Source organism: Pristiophorus japonicus, chromosome 10 (assembly GCF_044704955.1).
Source record: "Pristiophorus japonicus isolate sPriJap1 chromosome 10, sPriJap1.hap1, whole genome shotgun sequence".
Taxonomy (NCBI): domain Eukaryota; kingdom Metazoa; phylum Chordata; class Chondrichthyes; family Pristiophoridae; genus Pristiophorus; species Pristiophorus japonicus.
In genome coordinates, this window is record NC_091986.1 from 172,693,958 (window position 1) to 172,712,001 (window position 18,044).

General features: G+C 46.0%; 1 protein-coding gene across 4 annotated transcripts in view; it reads right to left on the reverse strand.

Moving 5' to 3' along the window:
• LOC139275198 (NEDD4-binding protein 2-like) overlaps positions 1 to 13,802 on the reverse strand; it is a 114,319-nt gene extending 100,517 nt beyond the window's left edge. For all 4 annotated transcript variants that reach the window (XM_070892336.1, XM_070892334.1, XM_070892335.1 and 1 more), the window contains exons 1-2: positions 13,707 to 13,802; positions 2,109 to 3,124 (exon numbers count right to left, since the gene is read on the reverse strand). In XM_070892336.1, the coding sequence (XP_070748437.1) occupies positions 2,109 to 3,124; positions 13,707 to 13,709 (1,019 nt within the window). In that variant the 5' untranslated portion in view covers positions 13,710 to 13,802. The remainder of the gene's footprint in view (positions 1 to 2,108; positions 3,125 to 13,706) is intronic.
• Between the last annotated feature and the right edge of the window lie 4,242 nt (positions 13,803 to 18,044).

An 18,044-nucleotide genomic window follows, 5' to 3' on the forward strand; every position in this document is an offset into this window, starting at 1 on the left:
GTAGGCCTGAAAAAACCTGTTCTACACATTAAAAAATCAGGCGCAGGTTACAAATTAGGCGTCTGGAACGAGGTGGGGGGGAAGGGAAGTCATTACATTCTACAATAAATCACTTAGTTATACTTATACAAATATTATACAAATAAATCCAACCTGAATAAAAATTTATAAGCAAAGAAAAGATTAAATAAACCATGTTCCTACCTGTGTGAAAGTGCTTCAGGCAGGGAGAAGGCTGCAGGAAGCCTCACAGGTTGAGGCAGCCGTTCCCGACGGCAGGGGGGGGGGGGGGAGGAGACAGCTGTTCCCGACGGCAGCGGGGGGAGGCAGCCGTTCCGGACGGTGGGGGGGCAGGGGGGGGAGGGAGGAGGGAGGAGGCAGCTGTTCCCGACGGCTTGGGGGGGGGGGGAGGAGGCCCCCCTGCCATCGGTCGGGCCCGTCGGGAAACGGCTGCCTCAACTTCTGAGGCTTCCTGCATCCTTCTCACTGCTGCAAGAAGCCTCAGTGCTGATCATGGAAGGGCAATGTGGTTTTATTAAAAAATGTTAAAAATTGAACAGCTACAAAGAACTACAAAAATGGCCGAGTGCCAATGTTTCCTTCACACTGCACGTGCGCGAACGCTCCAACGCGCACGCGCAGGGTTGACGGCACGAAAAAAACTCAATGGTACCCGCCCCCTCCTACTTACAAAATCGGCGCGAGTGGTAGGCTCCGCGCCAAGCTGACATCGAGCTGCAAAGCGCTCCAGAATAGCGCGTTTTTTTTCAGGTGCCATTTTCGGCGCGAAAAACGTGCGCCCAGCTCGGAGGGGCGCCTGTTTTGCCGCATGTGGAAACTTGGGGCCCATATAAGCACACACTCGCCACACTGATGGCAAAGAAGTTCGAAACGGGTCTGATGTAGTTCACCGTTTTTCACTGATGTGTTCCCCAAGCTGGTCATTCCAGATTTGATACTTCCAGCAGCCCCCCCCACCCTCCCACCCCACCCCCCAATCCCTCCAAAGTCCTCAGTGGTAGCTTTCTTGCCACCTTCCTTGCTTTTGATCAATACGCTCTCTATTTCCTAAGTTCTAATATGCTGCTACTTTACTTGGAATCAATTAGGAAATGTGATACCCAAGTGCTATGCTGAAATTATGATGGTCACACGACTACAATTGTGTATATATTTATTAAACACAATTAAAAATAGCAAGAATGACAAATGTCAACAGCTCAATTAAACATCTATATTGGGAAAAAAATTATTTAAAGCACAAAAAGCTTCCCTTCAGAATACTGGAGCCACCAAGTTAACAAGTGACAACAATAATGCTTTGTTTTGATGCTATCAAACTGCATTCAAAATTGATCTGATCATAATAGCCATGAGCCTTCTGAATTTCAACCAGTTGATAAAATGCAGTTTTGTAAACAGTTTTCAGCCAAAGGGAATTTATTACGGTGTGGGTCTTGGCTCAATGGGTAACACAACTCCTAAGGCACAGAAAAAAACATGTAAATTTTAAAAACAGACTGTGTTAATTCGAAATTAGATGATGGAAGCTAAAATACAAAAAGAAATGAGAATGGCTAAAGTGTGCATTGACACACTGAACTATTTAAAACTGTTAATTTGTCGTAAACTAATGAAAGGTGCTGACAAGTGTTATTACTAATTTGGGAATAATTTCTTCTTATAGTGCATAAGCTAAAAACTGTAAAGCGGTGGAATGCTATAGTTTCCATGGAAAATCCGATGGCTAACCAGCCCATTCCTCTCCAACTACCCACTGTGTCGAACGGCTTTAATTGCCTTTCTGGAAGACAGCTAACCAGAGGCTTCAAAATCTTCCATCTCTGACATTAAGGTTTGCACATATCATCAGCATATGAAAAAAACAAATATCTCCCTGGTTCAAGTAATAAACGCCAAAGGTTATCCACAATCAAGATCTTTTTTTAGATTACCGACATGATTACACTTCTGATTCATTGACTGAAGCTCTTCTAAATACAAGCAGACTGACAGTAGACTCTAAAGTAATGCCAATATAAACCTGAATATATTCTTTTCAAAAAAGGAGTAACCAGTGAATTGCAAACAATTGGGATCAAACTTACCGTGAAAGTGTAGATTTTCCAGAGCCTGGTGGACCACGCATAAATATGAGTACTTTATCTCCAACACCTAGTCTCGAAAGCTGCGGTGCTTGCTGATACAAGTTAGTTTGACCAGGCTTCAACGTAATGGGCTGGCCTTTGGTCGTTTGATGTGGGCCATAGTTATAAAAATATTTATGGCCAGGCTGTATCATGCAGTCATTGATGGGACCTGCCTGCACAATACAACTCTCATGTTTTGCTGTGAATGGTGGAATGTTGCAGTCACTGCTATAACTGTTACTTAATAACCTTCCCTCATGAGGAAAAGGCATTGGCCCCTGGGCACTATATCTTTGATAAGCAAGTGGGATATTGAACTTCGGTAGAGGTGGTCTGAGAGGCCCGATGAAAGCTTGTGGCTGGTTCCACTGAGGTCTTGAGGGGGACGCGACGTTATTCCAGTGTGCAGCACATGGGTGTTCAGTTGCATGAATTTGTGATGCATCAATACATGGGTCACCTACTTCTCTAGCTCGATGTTTCATGCCTGCAATTTTTTTGCATCCCTTGCCAGTTTTATTTCCTCTGTGATTATCCATGGCAGCATTTTCTTTGCTTTCTGCTGAACCTTGTGAACCATCCACACATTCATTAACATGCAAATCAGTCTCATTTTCCATTGTTTCCAATTCCTTATAAAACAGACTTAATTCATATTCAATTTCAGGTTTGTTTCCAGGCACAGTGATAGAATTCTTCTCATTATGCTGCCCATTGTCCTCTTTAAATGTACAAACTGTTGGTGACTCATTCCCTTTGCTTTCGCTCTGGGAGTTGAGATTGCTGCATGGAGTGGGGACATCAGCTCCATTTTGCTTTTCAGCAGCATTAGACTTCTCTTTCTCAGGCAGTTGGGAGGAGTCGCTATCACCTTGCGTAGCAGTGTCCTCCGTTTTTTGTCTTTTAGAACTTGGAATACCCGTTCCTCCGTCACTGGGTCCCAAAGATCCAGTATTAACTTCCACTGCAGGCATCTGAAAAACAAAATAAACACTGGTTAAATATGTGTTTCCTCTGGCCACGTATGAAGACTTTTTTGAAGCGTGTAATTAGGTATATTTTTAAATATATACACATGATATATTTTTTCAACAATGCAGATACAAATTGAATTCCTAAAATACAAAATTTGAACAAGTCTGGTGTCATTTCACAGTTCCTTAAAAATAGTTTTAGGTTGTTTTCATCAGGGATATTTTATTTTGTGCAAAAAAGTCTTTGAAGGAACTGTGTGCACATTAAAATATTTTTATTTTCCAGCTTTGAAGTTAGGGAGTTACTCAGATATCAAGTTGGTCCAGTCTCCTTAATATACTTGATTGCTTAAACAGAACAATACATGTATTTTTCACTTTTTAGTTTCTTCAGTTTTCAAATAGTCAGGAAATAATATTCCAATTTTGAGACAGGTTGCCATGATTAAAAATACAGAACTTTTCATTCTTTCTTATTCCTTTTATCTATAACTAAGTTACATCCTCTGCAACTAGATTAGCACTGCAACACAGCACAGTTAAGTTTCCTCATCTCTTTCTAATCTACCTAATGTAGATATGAATATGAAGAAAAGCAAATAGTTAACTCAGCATTTTATTATTCTAAAATTGTAGCTCTTTAAAACTAAGGAAAAACAAGACCGATCAGACAGGAATGAGGCAGGCTGATAGTTTGACAAGATATTTTCTTTTTTTTTTAAGCAGTTAGCACAGACATCCATACTTTCGGCACAACTTATTGGTGCCAAATGTTAACAAAGAATAGGACTGTGGTTTATTTTCAAAAATATCAATAAACAGTGATTCCTTGGGGTGCAAGTACATAGGGCCCAAGTTTCCACACGCACCTAGAACGGCGCAGTCCCGACCTGGACGCCCGTTTTTCGCGCCACAAAGTGCGCCTAAAGAAATCCTCACTGTTCTCCACCTACTTGCAGGTCCTCTGGCCCTTGGCGCAGCCAGCACGAGCTGTGGGGGGGCGGAGCCAGGTCCCTGCGCTGAAAACAGTGCCGGGACCTCTGCACATGCACGCTACAGTGGGCACGCAAGTGCAGTAGCTCCAGGCGCCAAACTGTGTGGGAGGGGGCCGAAGCACGCAGCCCCTAGCCCTGGCTGAATGGCCTCACTGCGGCTGCGTGAACAAGGCTCCTCCCACGGCCAGCTCCTGCTCCCCCCCCCGCCCCCGACCAGACCCGACACCCGCTCTCCGCCCCCCCACCCCTGCCTCCGGACCAGACCAGACCCGACACCCGCTCCCCGCGCCCCCCTGCCTCCGGACTAGACCCGACACCCGCGCCCCCCCGCTCCCCCAGACTGACCCGACCCGCGCTCCTGTTCCCGCTCCCCGCCTCCCGGACTCGCGCTCCTGTTCCCGCTCCCCGCCTGGACCCGACCCGATCCGCGCTCCTGTTCCCGCTCCCCGCCGACCCGACCCGCGCTCTTGTTCCCGCTCCCCGCCTGGACCCGACCCGCGCTCCTGTTCCCGCTCCCTGCCTCCCCGACTGGACCCGCACTCCTGTTCCCACTCCCTGCCTCGCCGACTGGACCCGCGCTCCTGTTCCCGCTCCTCCCCGACTGGACCCGACCAGACCCGCGCTTCTGTTCCCGCTCCCCGCCCCGCCCCGCGCTCCTGTTCCCGATCCCCGCCCCGCTGACTGGACCCAACCCAACCCGCGCTCCCGCCCCCCGACCCGACCGCCCCCCCCCCACTGGACGCTACCCGACTCCCGCTCCCGGACTGGATCCGACCTGACCTCCCCACTCCTCTCCCTCCCCCCCCGCCCCCTCCTCCCTCTCTCTCCCTCTCTCCTCTCTCCTCTCTCCTCTCTCCTCTCTCCTCTCTCCTCTCTCCTCTCTCCTCTCTCCTCTCTCCTCTCTCCTCTCTCCTCTCTCCCCTCCCCCCTCTCCCCTCCCCCCTCGCTCCCCTCCCCCCTCGCTCCTCCCTCCCCTCCCCCCTCGCTCCTCCCTCCCCCCCCCCCTCTCTCCCTCCCCCCCTGACCCAACCCGAACCGAACCTCCCCGACCCGACCCAACCCAACGCCACCTACCTGTAAATCTGGTGCTGGGGACGGGCCCTGCCCGAAGTCTCGGGCCGGCCCGTTCAGCCTTCGGTCCCGAAAGGCCTGCCTGAAGCACTTTCACACAGGTAGGAAGATGGTTTATTTAATCTTTTCTTTGCTTATAAATGTTTATTCAGGTTGGGTTTATTTGTATAATATTTGTGTAAGTATAAATAAGGATTTATTATAGAATTTAATGACTTCCCTTCCCCCCGCACCTCGTTCTGGATGCCTAATTTGTAACCTGCGCCTGATTTTTTAATGTGTAGAAAAGGTTTTTTCAGTTCTACAAAAATCTTCACTTGCTCCATTCTACTTTAGTTTGGAGTACGTTTTCACTGTGGAAACTTTCAAATCAGGCGTCAGTGGCCGGACACGCCCCCTTTTGAAGAAAGAATTCTGTTCCAAAGTAGAACTGTTCAACCTGACTCGAACTGCAGAAAAAAAAAATGCGGAGAATTGCGATTTCTAAGATAGTCCGTTCTCCACCAGTTGCTCCTAAAAATCAGGCGCAAATCATGTGGATACTTGGGCCCATTGTACCTATCATGTTTGCAGGCACAGTGGTCAAACTGGCTGGAGTTATACTATACGTGAGCACTATTTATGCTTAAAAGCTGCCTTCCGATATATGCACGGTTGACGCAGAGATGTGTGGCTGAATATAGAAAGTTCAGAGGGAAATTGAAAAAGGAAATAAGTGGGGCAAAGAGAGAGTATGAGAATAGATTGGCAGCTAACATGAAAGGGAATCCAAAAGTCTTCTTCAGGTAAATAAATAATAAATGGGTAGCATGGAGAGGGGCGGGGCCGATTAGGAACCAAAAAGACTTGCGCATAGAGGCGGAGGGCATGGCTGAGGTACGAAAAGGAGTACTTCGCATCTGTCTTGACCAAAGGAAGAAGATGCTGCCAAAGTCAGTGAAAGAGGTGGCATTTGAGATGCTGGATGGGATAAAAATTGATGAAAAGGAAGTACTAGAAAGGCTGGCAGTACTTAAAGTAGATAAGTCACCAGGACTGGATGGGATGCATCCGACGATGCTGAGGGAAGTAAAGGTGGAAACTGCAGAGGGACTTGCTATAGTCTTCCAATCCTCCTTAGATACGGGATGGTGCCAGAGGACTGGAGAATTGCAAATGTTACACCCTTGTTCAAAAAAAAAATAAAGATAAACCCAGCAACTACAGGCCAATGAGTTTAACCTCAGTAGTGGGGAAGTTTTTAGAAACGATAATTAGGGACAAAATTGTCACTTGGACAAGTGTTGATTAATTAAGGAAAGCCAGCACGGATTTGTTAAAGGCAAATCATGTTTAACTAACTTGACTGAGTTTTTTGATGAGGTAACAGAGGATTGATGATGGCAATGCAGTTGATGTGGTGGACATGGCCTTCCAAAAGATGTTTTGATAAAGTGCCGCATAAAAGACTTGCCAGCAAAGTTGAAGCCCATGGAATAAAGGGGTCAGTGGCAGCATGGATACAAAATTGGATAAGTGACAGGAAACATTCGTGGTGAACAGTTGTTTTTTGGGCTGGAGGAATGTAAAGGGGCAAATTTTAAAAGGGGCAAAGTGTGTTGAAAAGACAAGCCTGAAGGCTCTGTGCCTCAATGTGAGGAGTATTCGTAATAAAGTGGACGAATTAACTGCGCAGGCAGCAATTAACGAATATGATATAATTGGCATCACGGAGACATGGCTCCAGGGTGACCAAGGCTGGGAACTCAACATCCAGGGGTATTCAACATTTCGGAAGGATAGACAGAAAGGAAAAGGAGGTGGGGTAGCGTTGCTGGTTAAAGAGGAAATTAATGCAATAGTAAAGAAGGACATTAGCTTGGATGATGTGGAATCTGTATGGGTGGAGCTGTGGAATGCCAAAGGGCAGAAAATGCGAGTGGGAGTTGTGTACAGACCACCAAACAGTAGTAGTGAGGTTGGGGACAGCATCAAACAAGAAATTAGGGATGGGTGTAATAAAGGTACAGCAGTTATCATGGGCGACTTTAATCTACAAAAAATTGGACTAACCAAACTGGTAGCAATGCAGTGGAGAAGGATTTCCTGGAGTGTATTAGGGATGGTTTTCTGGACCAATATGTCAAGGAACCAACTAAAGGGCTGGCCATCCTCGACTGGGTTATGTGTAATGAGAAAGGACTAATTAGCCAATCATGTTGTGCGAGGCCTCTTGGGGGGGGGGGGGGGGGGGGGGGGGGGAAGTGACCATAATATGGTAGAATTCCTTATTAAGATGGAGAATGACAGTTAATTCAGAGACTAGGCTCCTGAACTTAAGGAAAGGTAACTTCGATGGTATGAGACGTGAATTGGCTAGAATAGACTGGCGAATGATACTTAAAGGGTTGATGGTGGATAGGCAATGGCAAATATTTAAAGATCACATGGATGAACTTCAACAATTGTACATCCCTGTCTGGAGTAAAAATAAAACGGGGAAGGTGGCTCAACCATGGCAAACAAATTAAGGATAGGGTTAAATCCAAGGAAAAGGCATATAAATTGGCCAGAAAAAGCAGCAAACCTGAGGACTGGGAGAAATTTAGAATCCAGCAAAGAAGTACAAAGTGTTTAATTACGGGGGGGGGGGGGGGGAAAAAGAGAGTGTGAAAGGAAGCTTGCTGGGAACATAAAAACTGACTGCAAATGCTTCCATAGATATGTGAAGAGAAAAAGATTAACAAACGTAGGTCCCTTGCAGTCAGATTCAGGTGAATTTATAATGGGGAACAAAGAAATGGCAGACCAGTTGAAGAAATCTTTGGTTCTGTCTTCACGAAGGAAAACACAAATAACCGTATGGAAATACTAGGGGACCGAGGGTCGAGTGAGAAGAAGGAACTGGAGAAAATCCTTATTAGTCAGGAAACTGTGTTAGGGAAATTGATGGGATTGAAGGCCGATAAATCCCCAGGTCCTGATAGTCTGCATCCCAGAGTACTTAAGGAAGTGGCCCTAGAAATAGCGGATGCATTGGTGAGCATTTTCCAGCAGTCTATCGACTCTGGATCAGTTCCTATGGATTGGAGGGTAGCTAATGTAACACCACTTTTTTAAAAAGGAGGGAGAGAGAAAACAGGGACCAGTTAGCCTGACATCGGTGATGGGGAAAATGTTGGAATCAATTATTAAAGATGGAAAGCAGTGACAGGATCGGTCCAAGTCAGCATGGATTTATGAAAGGGAAATCACGCTTGACAAATCTTCTAGAATTTTTTGAGGATGTAACTTGTAGAGTGGACAAGGGAGAACCAGTGGATGTGGTGTATTTGGACTTTCAAAAGGCTTTTGACAAGGTCCCACACAAGAGATTAGTGTGCAAAATTAAAGCACATGGTATTGGGGGTAATGTATTGACATGAATAGAGAACTGGTTGGGACAGGAAGCAAAGAGTGGGAATAAACGGGTCCTTTTCAAAATGACAGGCAGTGACTAGTGGGGTGCCGCAGGGCTCTGTGCTGGGACTCCAGCTATTGACAATATACATCAATGAGTTAGATGAAGGAATTGAGTGTAATATCTCCAAGTTTGCAGATGTCACTAAGCTGGATGGCAGTGTGAGCTGTGAGGAGGATGCTAAGATGCTGCAGAGTGACTTGGACAGGTTAGGTGAATGGACAAATGCATGGCAGATGCAGTATAATGTCGATAAATGTGAGGTTATCCACTTTGGTGGCAAAAACAGGAAGGCAGAATATTATCTGAATGGTGACAGATTAGGAAAAGGGAAGGTGCAACGAGACCTGGGTGTCATGGTACATCAGTCATTGAAAGTTGGCATGCAGGTACAGCAGGCGGTGAATATATTCAAGAGGGAGTTAGATGTGGCCCTTACGGCTAAAGGGATCAAGCGGTATGAAGAGAAACCAGGAAAGGGATACTGAGGTGAAAGATCAGCCATGATCTTATTGAATGGTGGTGCAGGCTCGAAGGACCGAATGGCCAACTCCTGCACCTATTTTCTATGTTTCCATGTTTCTAAGAAAGCAAATGGCATGTTGGCCTTCATAGCGAAAGGATTTGAGTATAGGAGCAGGAAGGTCTTACTGCAGTTGTACAGGGCCTTGGTGAGACCACACCTTGAATATTGTGAACAGTTTTGGTCTACTAATCTGAGGAAGGACATTCTTGCTATGGAGAGGATGCAGCGAAGGTTCACCAGACTGATTCCCGGGATGGTAGGACTGACATATGAAGAATGACTGGATCGACTCGGCTGAAATTCATTGGAATTTAGAAGAATGAGGAGGGATCTCATAGAAACATATAAAATTCTGATGGGATTGAACAGTTTAGATGCAGGAAGAATGTTCCCCACATTGGGGATGTCCAGAACCAGGGGTCATAGTCTAAGGATAAGGGATAAGCCATTTCAGACAGAGATGAGTAGAAACTTCTTCACTCAGAGAATTGTGAACCTGTGGAATTCTCTACCACAGAAAGTTGTTGAGGCCAGTTTGTTAGATATATTCAAGAGGGAGTGAGATGTGGCCCTTTTGGCTAAAGGGACCAAGGGGTATGGAGAGAAAGCAGGAATGGTGTACTGAAGTTGCATGATCAGCCGTGATCATATTGAATGGTGGTGCAGGCTCGAAGGGATGAATGGCCTACTCCTGCACCTATTTTCTATGTTGCTATTACACTAAAATAGACCGTGTGGTTGATAATGAAGAAGAAGAAAGCTGCGGACTGCAGGAAGATATCAATGGACTGGTCAGGAGGGCAGTACAGTGGCAAATGGAATTCAATACAGATAAGTGTGAGGTAATGCATTTGGGGAAGTCAATCATCATTGTAATCATACGCAGTCCCTTGGAATCGAGGAAGACTTGCTTCCACTCTAAAAATATATGAGTCCTTGGGTGGCTGAAAAGTCCAATACGAGAACACAATCCCGGTCACAGGTAGGACAGACAGTCGTTGAGGGAAAGGGTGGGTGGGACTGGTTTGCCGCACACTCTTTCCGCTGCATCCGCTTGATTTCTGCATGCTCTCGATGATTGAGACTCGAGGTGCTCAGCGCCCTCCCAGATGCACTTCCTCCACTTTGGGCGGTCTTTGGCCAGGGACTCCCAGGTGTCAGTGGGGATGTCACACTTTATCAGGGAGGCTTTGAGGGTGTCCTTGTAACATTTCCTCTGCCCACCGTTGGCTCACTTGCCGTGAAAAAGTTCCGAGTAGAGCATTTGCTTTGGGAGCCTTGCGTCTGGCATGCAAACAATATGTCCAGCCCAGACGAGCTGATCAAGTGTGTTCAGTGCTTCAATGCTGTGGATGTTGGCCTGGTCAAGGACGCTAATGTTGGTGCGTCTGTCCTCCCAGGGGATTTGTAGGATCTTGCGGAGACATCGTTGGTGGTATTTCTCCAACAAGGCAAGGGAATACACATGAAATGGTACGACACTGAAAAGTGTAGAGGAACAAAGGGACTTTGTAGTGCAGGGCCACAGATCCCTGTCGGTAGCAGGCCAGGTAGATAAGGTGGTTAAGAAGGCAGATGGAATACTTGCCTTTATTAATTGAGGCAGGGAATACAAGAGCAAGAAGGTTATGCTTGAACTGTATAAAACACTGGTTAGGCCACAGCTGGAGAACTGTGTTCAGTTCTGATCACCACATTACAGGAAAGATGCATTGCACTGGAAAGGGTGCAGAGGAGATTTGCAAGACTGTTGCTTGGACTGGAGGAATTTTGGCGAGGAGCCAAGATTGGAGATGCTGGGTCTGTTTTCTTTCGAACAGAGGAGACCTGATTAAGATGTTTAAAATTATGAGGCCCCTTGATAGAGTGGATCAGAAGGAGCTGTTTCCCTTGACAGAGGAGTCAACAACCAGGGAGCAGAGATTTAAAGTAATTGGGGGTGGTTTAGAGGAGATATGAGGGGAAATTTCTTCACCCAATGGATGGTGGAGGTCTGGAACTCACTGCCTGAAAGGGTGGTAGAGGCAGAAACCCTCTCCACATTTAAAAGATACTTGGATGTGCACTTAAAGTGCCGTAATCTACTGAGCTATGGACCAAGAGCTGGAAAGTGGGATGAGGCTGGATAACTTATGGTCGGCCGGCGCAGACATGGGCCGAAATGTCTGGTGTGCAAGGGCCGCCCCACGTTAAAAAAAATCCACGCACAGGCATGTTCCACCGTTCACAATGTCGTTCGGGATCTGGAATATATGGTCCTTCATTGAAACACCTGTGAACTCATCCCTTTTTGGCGTGGAAGCAAGTCATCCTCACTTCGAGGGACTGCCTATGATGATGGGCTGAAATGACTTCCTTCCATGCTGTAAATTTCTATGATTCCATGAAACTGTCTCGAATGCGTGCCATGAACTCATCCTCCAGACTACTTATGCCAAATTGATTTACCAACCCTTGGAAAAAATTACAGCATAAATACTGGACTTAATTGTGCTCGGAAAAAGTAGTAAGTTCTGCAGCGAATTATATGGATAGAATGATAGAATAAATTAAAAAAAAATATTTATGATGAGTTCAGAATAAATGCAACTTTTTAAAAAAGGGAGAGAGAAAACAGTAATTATAGACCGGTTAGCCTGACATCAGTCGTGGGGAAAATGTTGGAATCAATCATTAAAGGATGAAATAGCAGCGCATTTGGAAAGCAGGGACAGCACCGCTCCAAGTCAGCATGGATTTGTGAATGGGAAATCATGCTTGAGGAATCTTCTGGAGTTTTTTTTGAGGATGTAACTGGTAGAGTAGACAAGGGAGAACCAGTGAATGTGGTGTAGTTGGACTTTCAAAACGCTTTTGACAAGGTCCCACACAAGAGATTGGTGTGCAAAATCAAAGCACATGGTATTGGGGGTAATGTACTGATATGGATAGAGAACTGGTAGGCAGACAGGAAGCAGAGAGTCAGGATAAACGGGTCCTTTTCAGAATGGCAGGCAGTGACTAGTGGGATGCCGCAGGGCTCAGAGCTGGGACTCCAGCTCTTTACAATATACATTAACAATTTAGATGAAGAAATTGAGTGTAGTATCTCCAAGTTTGCAGATGACACTAAACTGGGTGGCGGTGAGAGCTGTGAGGAAGACGCTAAGAGGTTGCAGGGTGACTTAGACAGGTTAGGTGAGTGGGCAAATGCATGGCAGATGCAGTATAATGTGGATAAATGTGAGGTTATCCATTTTGGGGGCAAAAACACAAAGGTAAATTATCTGAATGCCAGCCGTTTAGGAAAATGGGAGGTGCAACGAGACCTGGGTGTCATGGTTCATCAGTTATTGAAAGTTGGCATGCAGGTAAAGCAGGCGGTGAAGAAGGCAAATGGTACGTTGGCCTTCAGAGCGAGGGGATTTGAGTATAGGAGTCGGGAGGTTTTACTGCAGTTGTACAGGGCATTGGTGAGGCCTCACCTGGAATGTTGTGTTCAGTTTTGGTCTCCTAATCTGAGGAAGGACGTTCTTGCTATTGAGGGAGTGCAGCAAATGTCTACCAGACTGATTCCAGGGATGGCTGGACTGACATATGAGGAAAGATTGGATCAACTGGGCCTTTATTCACTGGAGTTTAGAAGGATGAGAGGGGTTCTCATAGAAACATAAAAGATTCTGACGGGACTGGACAGGTTAGAGGCGGGAAGAATGTTACCGATGTTGGGGAAGTCCAGAACCAGGGGACATAGTTTTAGGATCCGGGGTAGGCCATTTAGGACTGAGATGAGGAGAAACTTCTTCACTCAGAGAGTTGTTATGATGTGGAATTCCCTGCCGCAGAGAGTTGTTGATGCCAGTTCATTGGATATATTCAAGAGGGAGTTAGATATGGCCCTTACGGCTAGGGAGATCAAGGGGTATGGAGAGAAAGCAGGAAAGGGATACTGAGGGAATGATCAGCCATGATATTATTGAATGGCGGTGCAGGATCGAAGGGCCGAATGGCCCGCTCTTGCACCTATTTTTTATGTGTCTATCCCAGGAGTTGCATAACTTGAGAGTTGAATGCAGCTCTTCAGCTCGTCAACTGCACAAATCATAGGCGTGACGTCTTTACAAACGAAGGAAGGGAAAGACTGCAGTAAATTAAATAGGTTATTTAAAAAAAAACACATGTTACGGTTCTTTGGACAATCGCTGGGACACAGGCTGTGACTGTCGGCGGCGGCGGCGGCAGCAGCAGCACGTGACGGCGGACAGCGAGCAAACGCACTGTTGCGGGGCGCGCACGCTTCGCTGGCTTAAATAAGACCACCCCAACCACGATCCTTTCCGGCCAGCTTCATTTTCCATACCTACAATACGAAGGAGATTGTCGGCGGCAAATTTACAAACTCCACTGTCAGCCCTGGGGGATAAGTTTAGGGGCGGTGACCAAGGCCGGAACTAGGCCAAAGTTTCCATTCTTTCTTCACAACATTTCTGCATGTCTTCCAACAGGTAAATTTTCGCAACAACAACAGGAAGCAGCAGAATTCATGCAGGGTTTTAAAAAAACCTAACTCACCATGAACAACACCGGTTAATGCCCTCAAAGTCCACACAATAAAAACACGGCCTGTTTTCACACCATCACTCAGCCCACTCCGACGTATCACAACAGGAAAATGTCCAGTTGGCTGACGTCACCGGCACAGAGCTTTCTGGGAGCTGTAGTCTGCAGACCACAATGCGCTGTGGGCGTGTCCTAGCATGCAAATTATCTTTCACAGCAAGGTGCTGCACCAGCTGGGCTAACCTGTACACTCACACCACAGAACTGTTTTGTTGTTGAAACAATAATAAGTGCCCCTTGACAAAAGGGGCACTAAAACCGATAGATTAAACAAATTAAACTTTTAACAGTAAATGGATCAAATTCAAATTTGGTTCCCCGGGGTGATGATGCACTCCAGTCTCTCCGGCGCCCACCTCTCGCGGAAGGCTGCGTGCTCCATCTCCAGGGACACCCTGGCTCGGATGTAACTGTGGAAGAGAGGCAGGCAGTCGGGCTGAACAACCCCCTCGACCGCCCGCTGCCTGGACCGGTTGATGGCCACCTTGGTCATGTCCAGGAAGTCACACCACACAATCTTCTCTGCCAAAGGAAACAGAGTTAACATTACAGGTCGCTGACCTTTCATCAGAACTTTGACCTGAAACGTTAACTCTGGTTTTCTCTCTCTGCACATGCAAATGTTTCCAGTGTTTTCTGTTTTTATTTTAGATTTCCAGCACCTGCGGTATTTTGCTTTTGATTCTGTGACAAGATTGGGCGAAGAATGCAAATTAAGATTTGGGAATGGAAGGACTCTTGCAGGCATAAATGATCAACCATGGGAAGTCAAAATAAGGACTGAAACCGGGCAATACTTCACACAAAATCACATAATCTCCTTTCCTGGCTCAGTTGGTAGCAGATATTAGAAAGGTCCATTCCAAGCCCCACTCCAGAAACTCTAAGAACTAAGCTAATCCTTTGCAAATAATATACTGCTGATTTCCTAGATTTTCTTATCACTGTGTGAGCCTAATTATAAAACACTATTGATTGACAATTCAAATCAATTTTATTCTCAGGAATTTCACATTGATCAACTTCTCTGAAATTTTCAAACAGACTCTTTGATTGCAATAGCACAGGTCTTATTTTCGACCTTGGAAAAGAATTTCTGGAACTTTCTGTATTTTGAATGTCTGATATAAATATTCCTATAGTTTAGTTCCACTCCTGCGGGGAGCTTGCTGATAGTGAGATGGAGCATTGCAGCAAGGAAAATCAAGAAGAGCGTTGCTGCGATGACGCAGCCCTGCTCGACCCTGGTCCGGATGTGGATTGGGTGTGTGCTGGATCCGTTGGTCAGGATCATGGCTTGCATGTCATTGTGGAGCAAGCAGAGGATGGTGAAAAACTTTTGCAGGGAGTTGAAACGGACGACGCTCCATCGTCCCTCACGGCTGACAGTCTCAAAGGCCTTTGTAAGATCAAAGAAGGCCAAGGGTTGGTGCTGTTCCCTGCATTTCTCTTGTTCAACCTACAGTGTGCCAGCGCAGCCATTGCTCGCTTGAGGAGGGGAGTGTTTGAAGACCAGGACCTCAAATCTGGCACCATAGAAACATAGAAAATAGGTGCAGGAGTAGGCCATTCGGCCCTTCGAGCCTGCACCGCCATTCAATAAGATCATGGCTGATCATTCCTTCAGTACCCCTTTCTTGCTTTCTCTCCATACCCCTTGATCCCCTTAACTGTAAGAGCCGTTTCTAACTCCCTCTTGAATATGTCCAGTGAACTGGCATCAACAACTCTCTGCGGCAGGGAATTCCACAGGTTAACAACTCTCTGAGTGAAGAAGTTTCTCCTCATCTCAGTCCTAAATAGCCTACCCCTGATCCTAATATTATGTCCCCTGGTTCTGGACTTCCCCAACATCGGAAACATTCTTCCCGCATCAAACCTGTCCAGTCCCGTCAGAATCTTATACGTTTCTATGAGAACCCCTTTCATCCTTCTAAACTCCAGTGAATAAATGCCCAGTTGATCCAGTCTCTCCTCATATGTCAGTCCAGCCATCCCTGCAATCAGTCTGGTGAACCTTCACTGCACTCCCTCAAGAGCAAGAACGTCCTTCCTCAGACCAAAACTGAACACAATATTCCAGGTGAGACCTCACGAAGGCCCTGTACAATTGCAGTAAGACCTCCCTGCTTCTATATTCAAATCCTCTAGCTATGAAGGCTAACATACCATTTGCCTTCTTTACCGCCTGCTGTACCTCTGTGCCCACTTTCAGTGACTGATGAACCATGACACCCAGGTCTCGTTGTACCTCCCCTTTTCCTAGTCTGCCGCCATTCAGATAATATTCTGCCTTCGTGTTTTTGTCCCCAAAATGGATAGCCTCACATTTATCCACATTATACTGCATCTGCCATGCATTTGCCCACTCACCTAACCTGTCCAAGTCACCCTGCGGCCTCTTAGCATCCTCCTCACAGCTCACTCCGCCACCCAGTTTAGTGTCATCTGCAAACTTGGAGATATTACACTCTATTCCTTCATCCAAATCGTTAATGTATATTGTAAAAAGCTGGGGTCCCAGCACTGAGCCCTGCGGCACTCCACTAGTCACTGCCTGCCATTCTGAAAAGGACCCGTTTATCCCGACTCTCTGCTTCCTGTCTGCCAACCAGTTCCCTATCCACGTCAGTATATTACCCCCAATACCATGTGCTTTGATTTTGCACAACAATCCCTTGTGCCGGACCTTGTCAAAAGCCTTCTGAAAGTCCAAATACACCACATCCACTGGTTCTCCCTTGTCCACTCTGCTAGTTACATCCTCAAAAAATTCCAGAAGATTCGTCAAGCATGATTTCCCTTTCATAAATCCATGCTGACTTGATCCGATCCTGTCACCGCTTTCCAAATGCACTGCTATTTCATCCTTCATGATCGACTCCAACATTTTCACCACCACTGATGTCAAGCTAACCGGTCTACATTTACCCATTTTCTCTCTCTCTCCTTTTCTAAAAAGTGGTGTTACATTAGCTACCCTCCAGCCCATGGGAATTGATCCAGAGTCGATAGACTGTTGGAAAATGATCACTAATGCATCCACTATTTCTAGGGCCACTTCCTTGAGCACTCTGGGATGCAGTCTATCAGGCCCTGGGGATTTATCGGCCTTCCCGAACACAATTTCCCGCCTAATAAGGATATCCTTCAGTTCCTCCTTCTCACGAGACCCACTGTCCCCTAGTACCTTCGGAAGGTTATTTGTATCTTCCTTCGTGAAGACAGAACCGAAGTATTGGTTCAATTGGTCTGCCATTTCTTTGTTCCCCATTATAATTTCCCCTGAATCCAACTGCAAAGGACCTACGTTTGTCTTTACGAATCTTTTTTTCTTCACATATTTATAGAAGCTTTTGCAGTCAGTTTTTATATTCCCTGCAAGCTTCCGCTCGTACTTTATTTTCCCCCTCTTAATTGAACCCTTTGTCCTCCTCTGTTGAATTCTAAATTTCTCCCAGTCCTCAGGTTTGTTGCTTTTTCTAGCCAATTTTCTGCCTCTTCCTTGGCTTTAACACTATCCTTAATTTCCTTTGTTAGCCATGGTTGAGCCACCTTCCCAGTATTATTTTTACTCCAGACAGGGATGTATATTTGGTGAAGTTCATCCATGTGATCTTTAAATGTTTGCCATTGCCTATCCACCATCAACCCTTTCAGTATCATTTCCCAGTCTATTCCAGCCAATTCATGCCTCAGACCATCGAAGTTACCTTTCCTTAAGTTAAGGATCCTAGTTTCCGAATTAACTTTGTCACTCTCCATCTTAATAAGGAATTCTACCATATTATGGTCACTTTTCCCCAAGGGGCCTTGCACAACAAGATTGCTAATTAGTCCTTTCTCATTACACAATACCCAGTCTAGGATGGCCAGCTCCCTGGTTGGTTCCTTGACATATTGGTCCAGAAAACCATCCCGAATACACACCAGGAAATCCTCCTCCGCCACATTGCTATCAATGTGTAGATTAAAGTCGCCCATGATTACTGCTGTACCTTTATTGCACACATCCCTTATTTCTTCTTTGATGCTGTCCCTAACCTCACTACTACTATTTGGTGGTCTATACACAACACCCACTAGCGTTTTCTGCCTTTTGGAATTCCGCAGCTCCACCCATACCGATTCCACAACATCCAGGCGAATGTCCTTCCTTACAATTGCATTTATTTCATCTTTAACCAGCAACGCCACCCCGCCTCCTTTTCCTTTCTCTCTATCCTTCCTAAATGCTGAATACCCTTGGATGTTGAGTTCCCAGCCTTGGTCCCACTGGAGCCATGTATC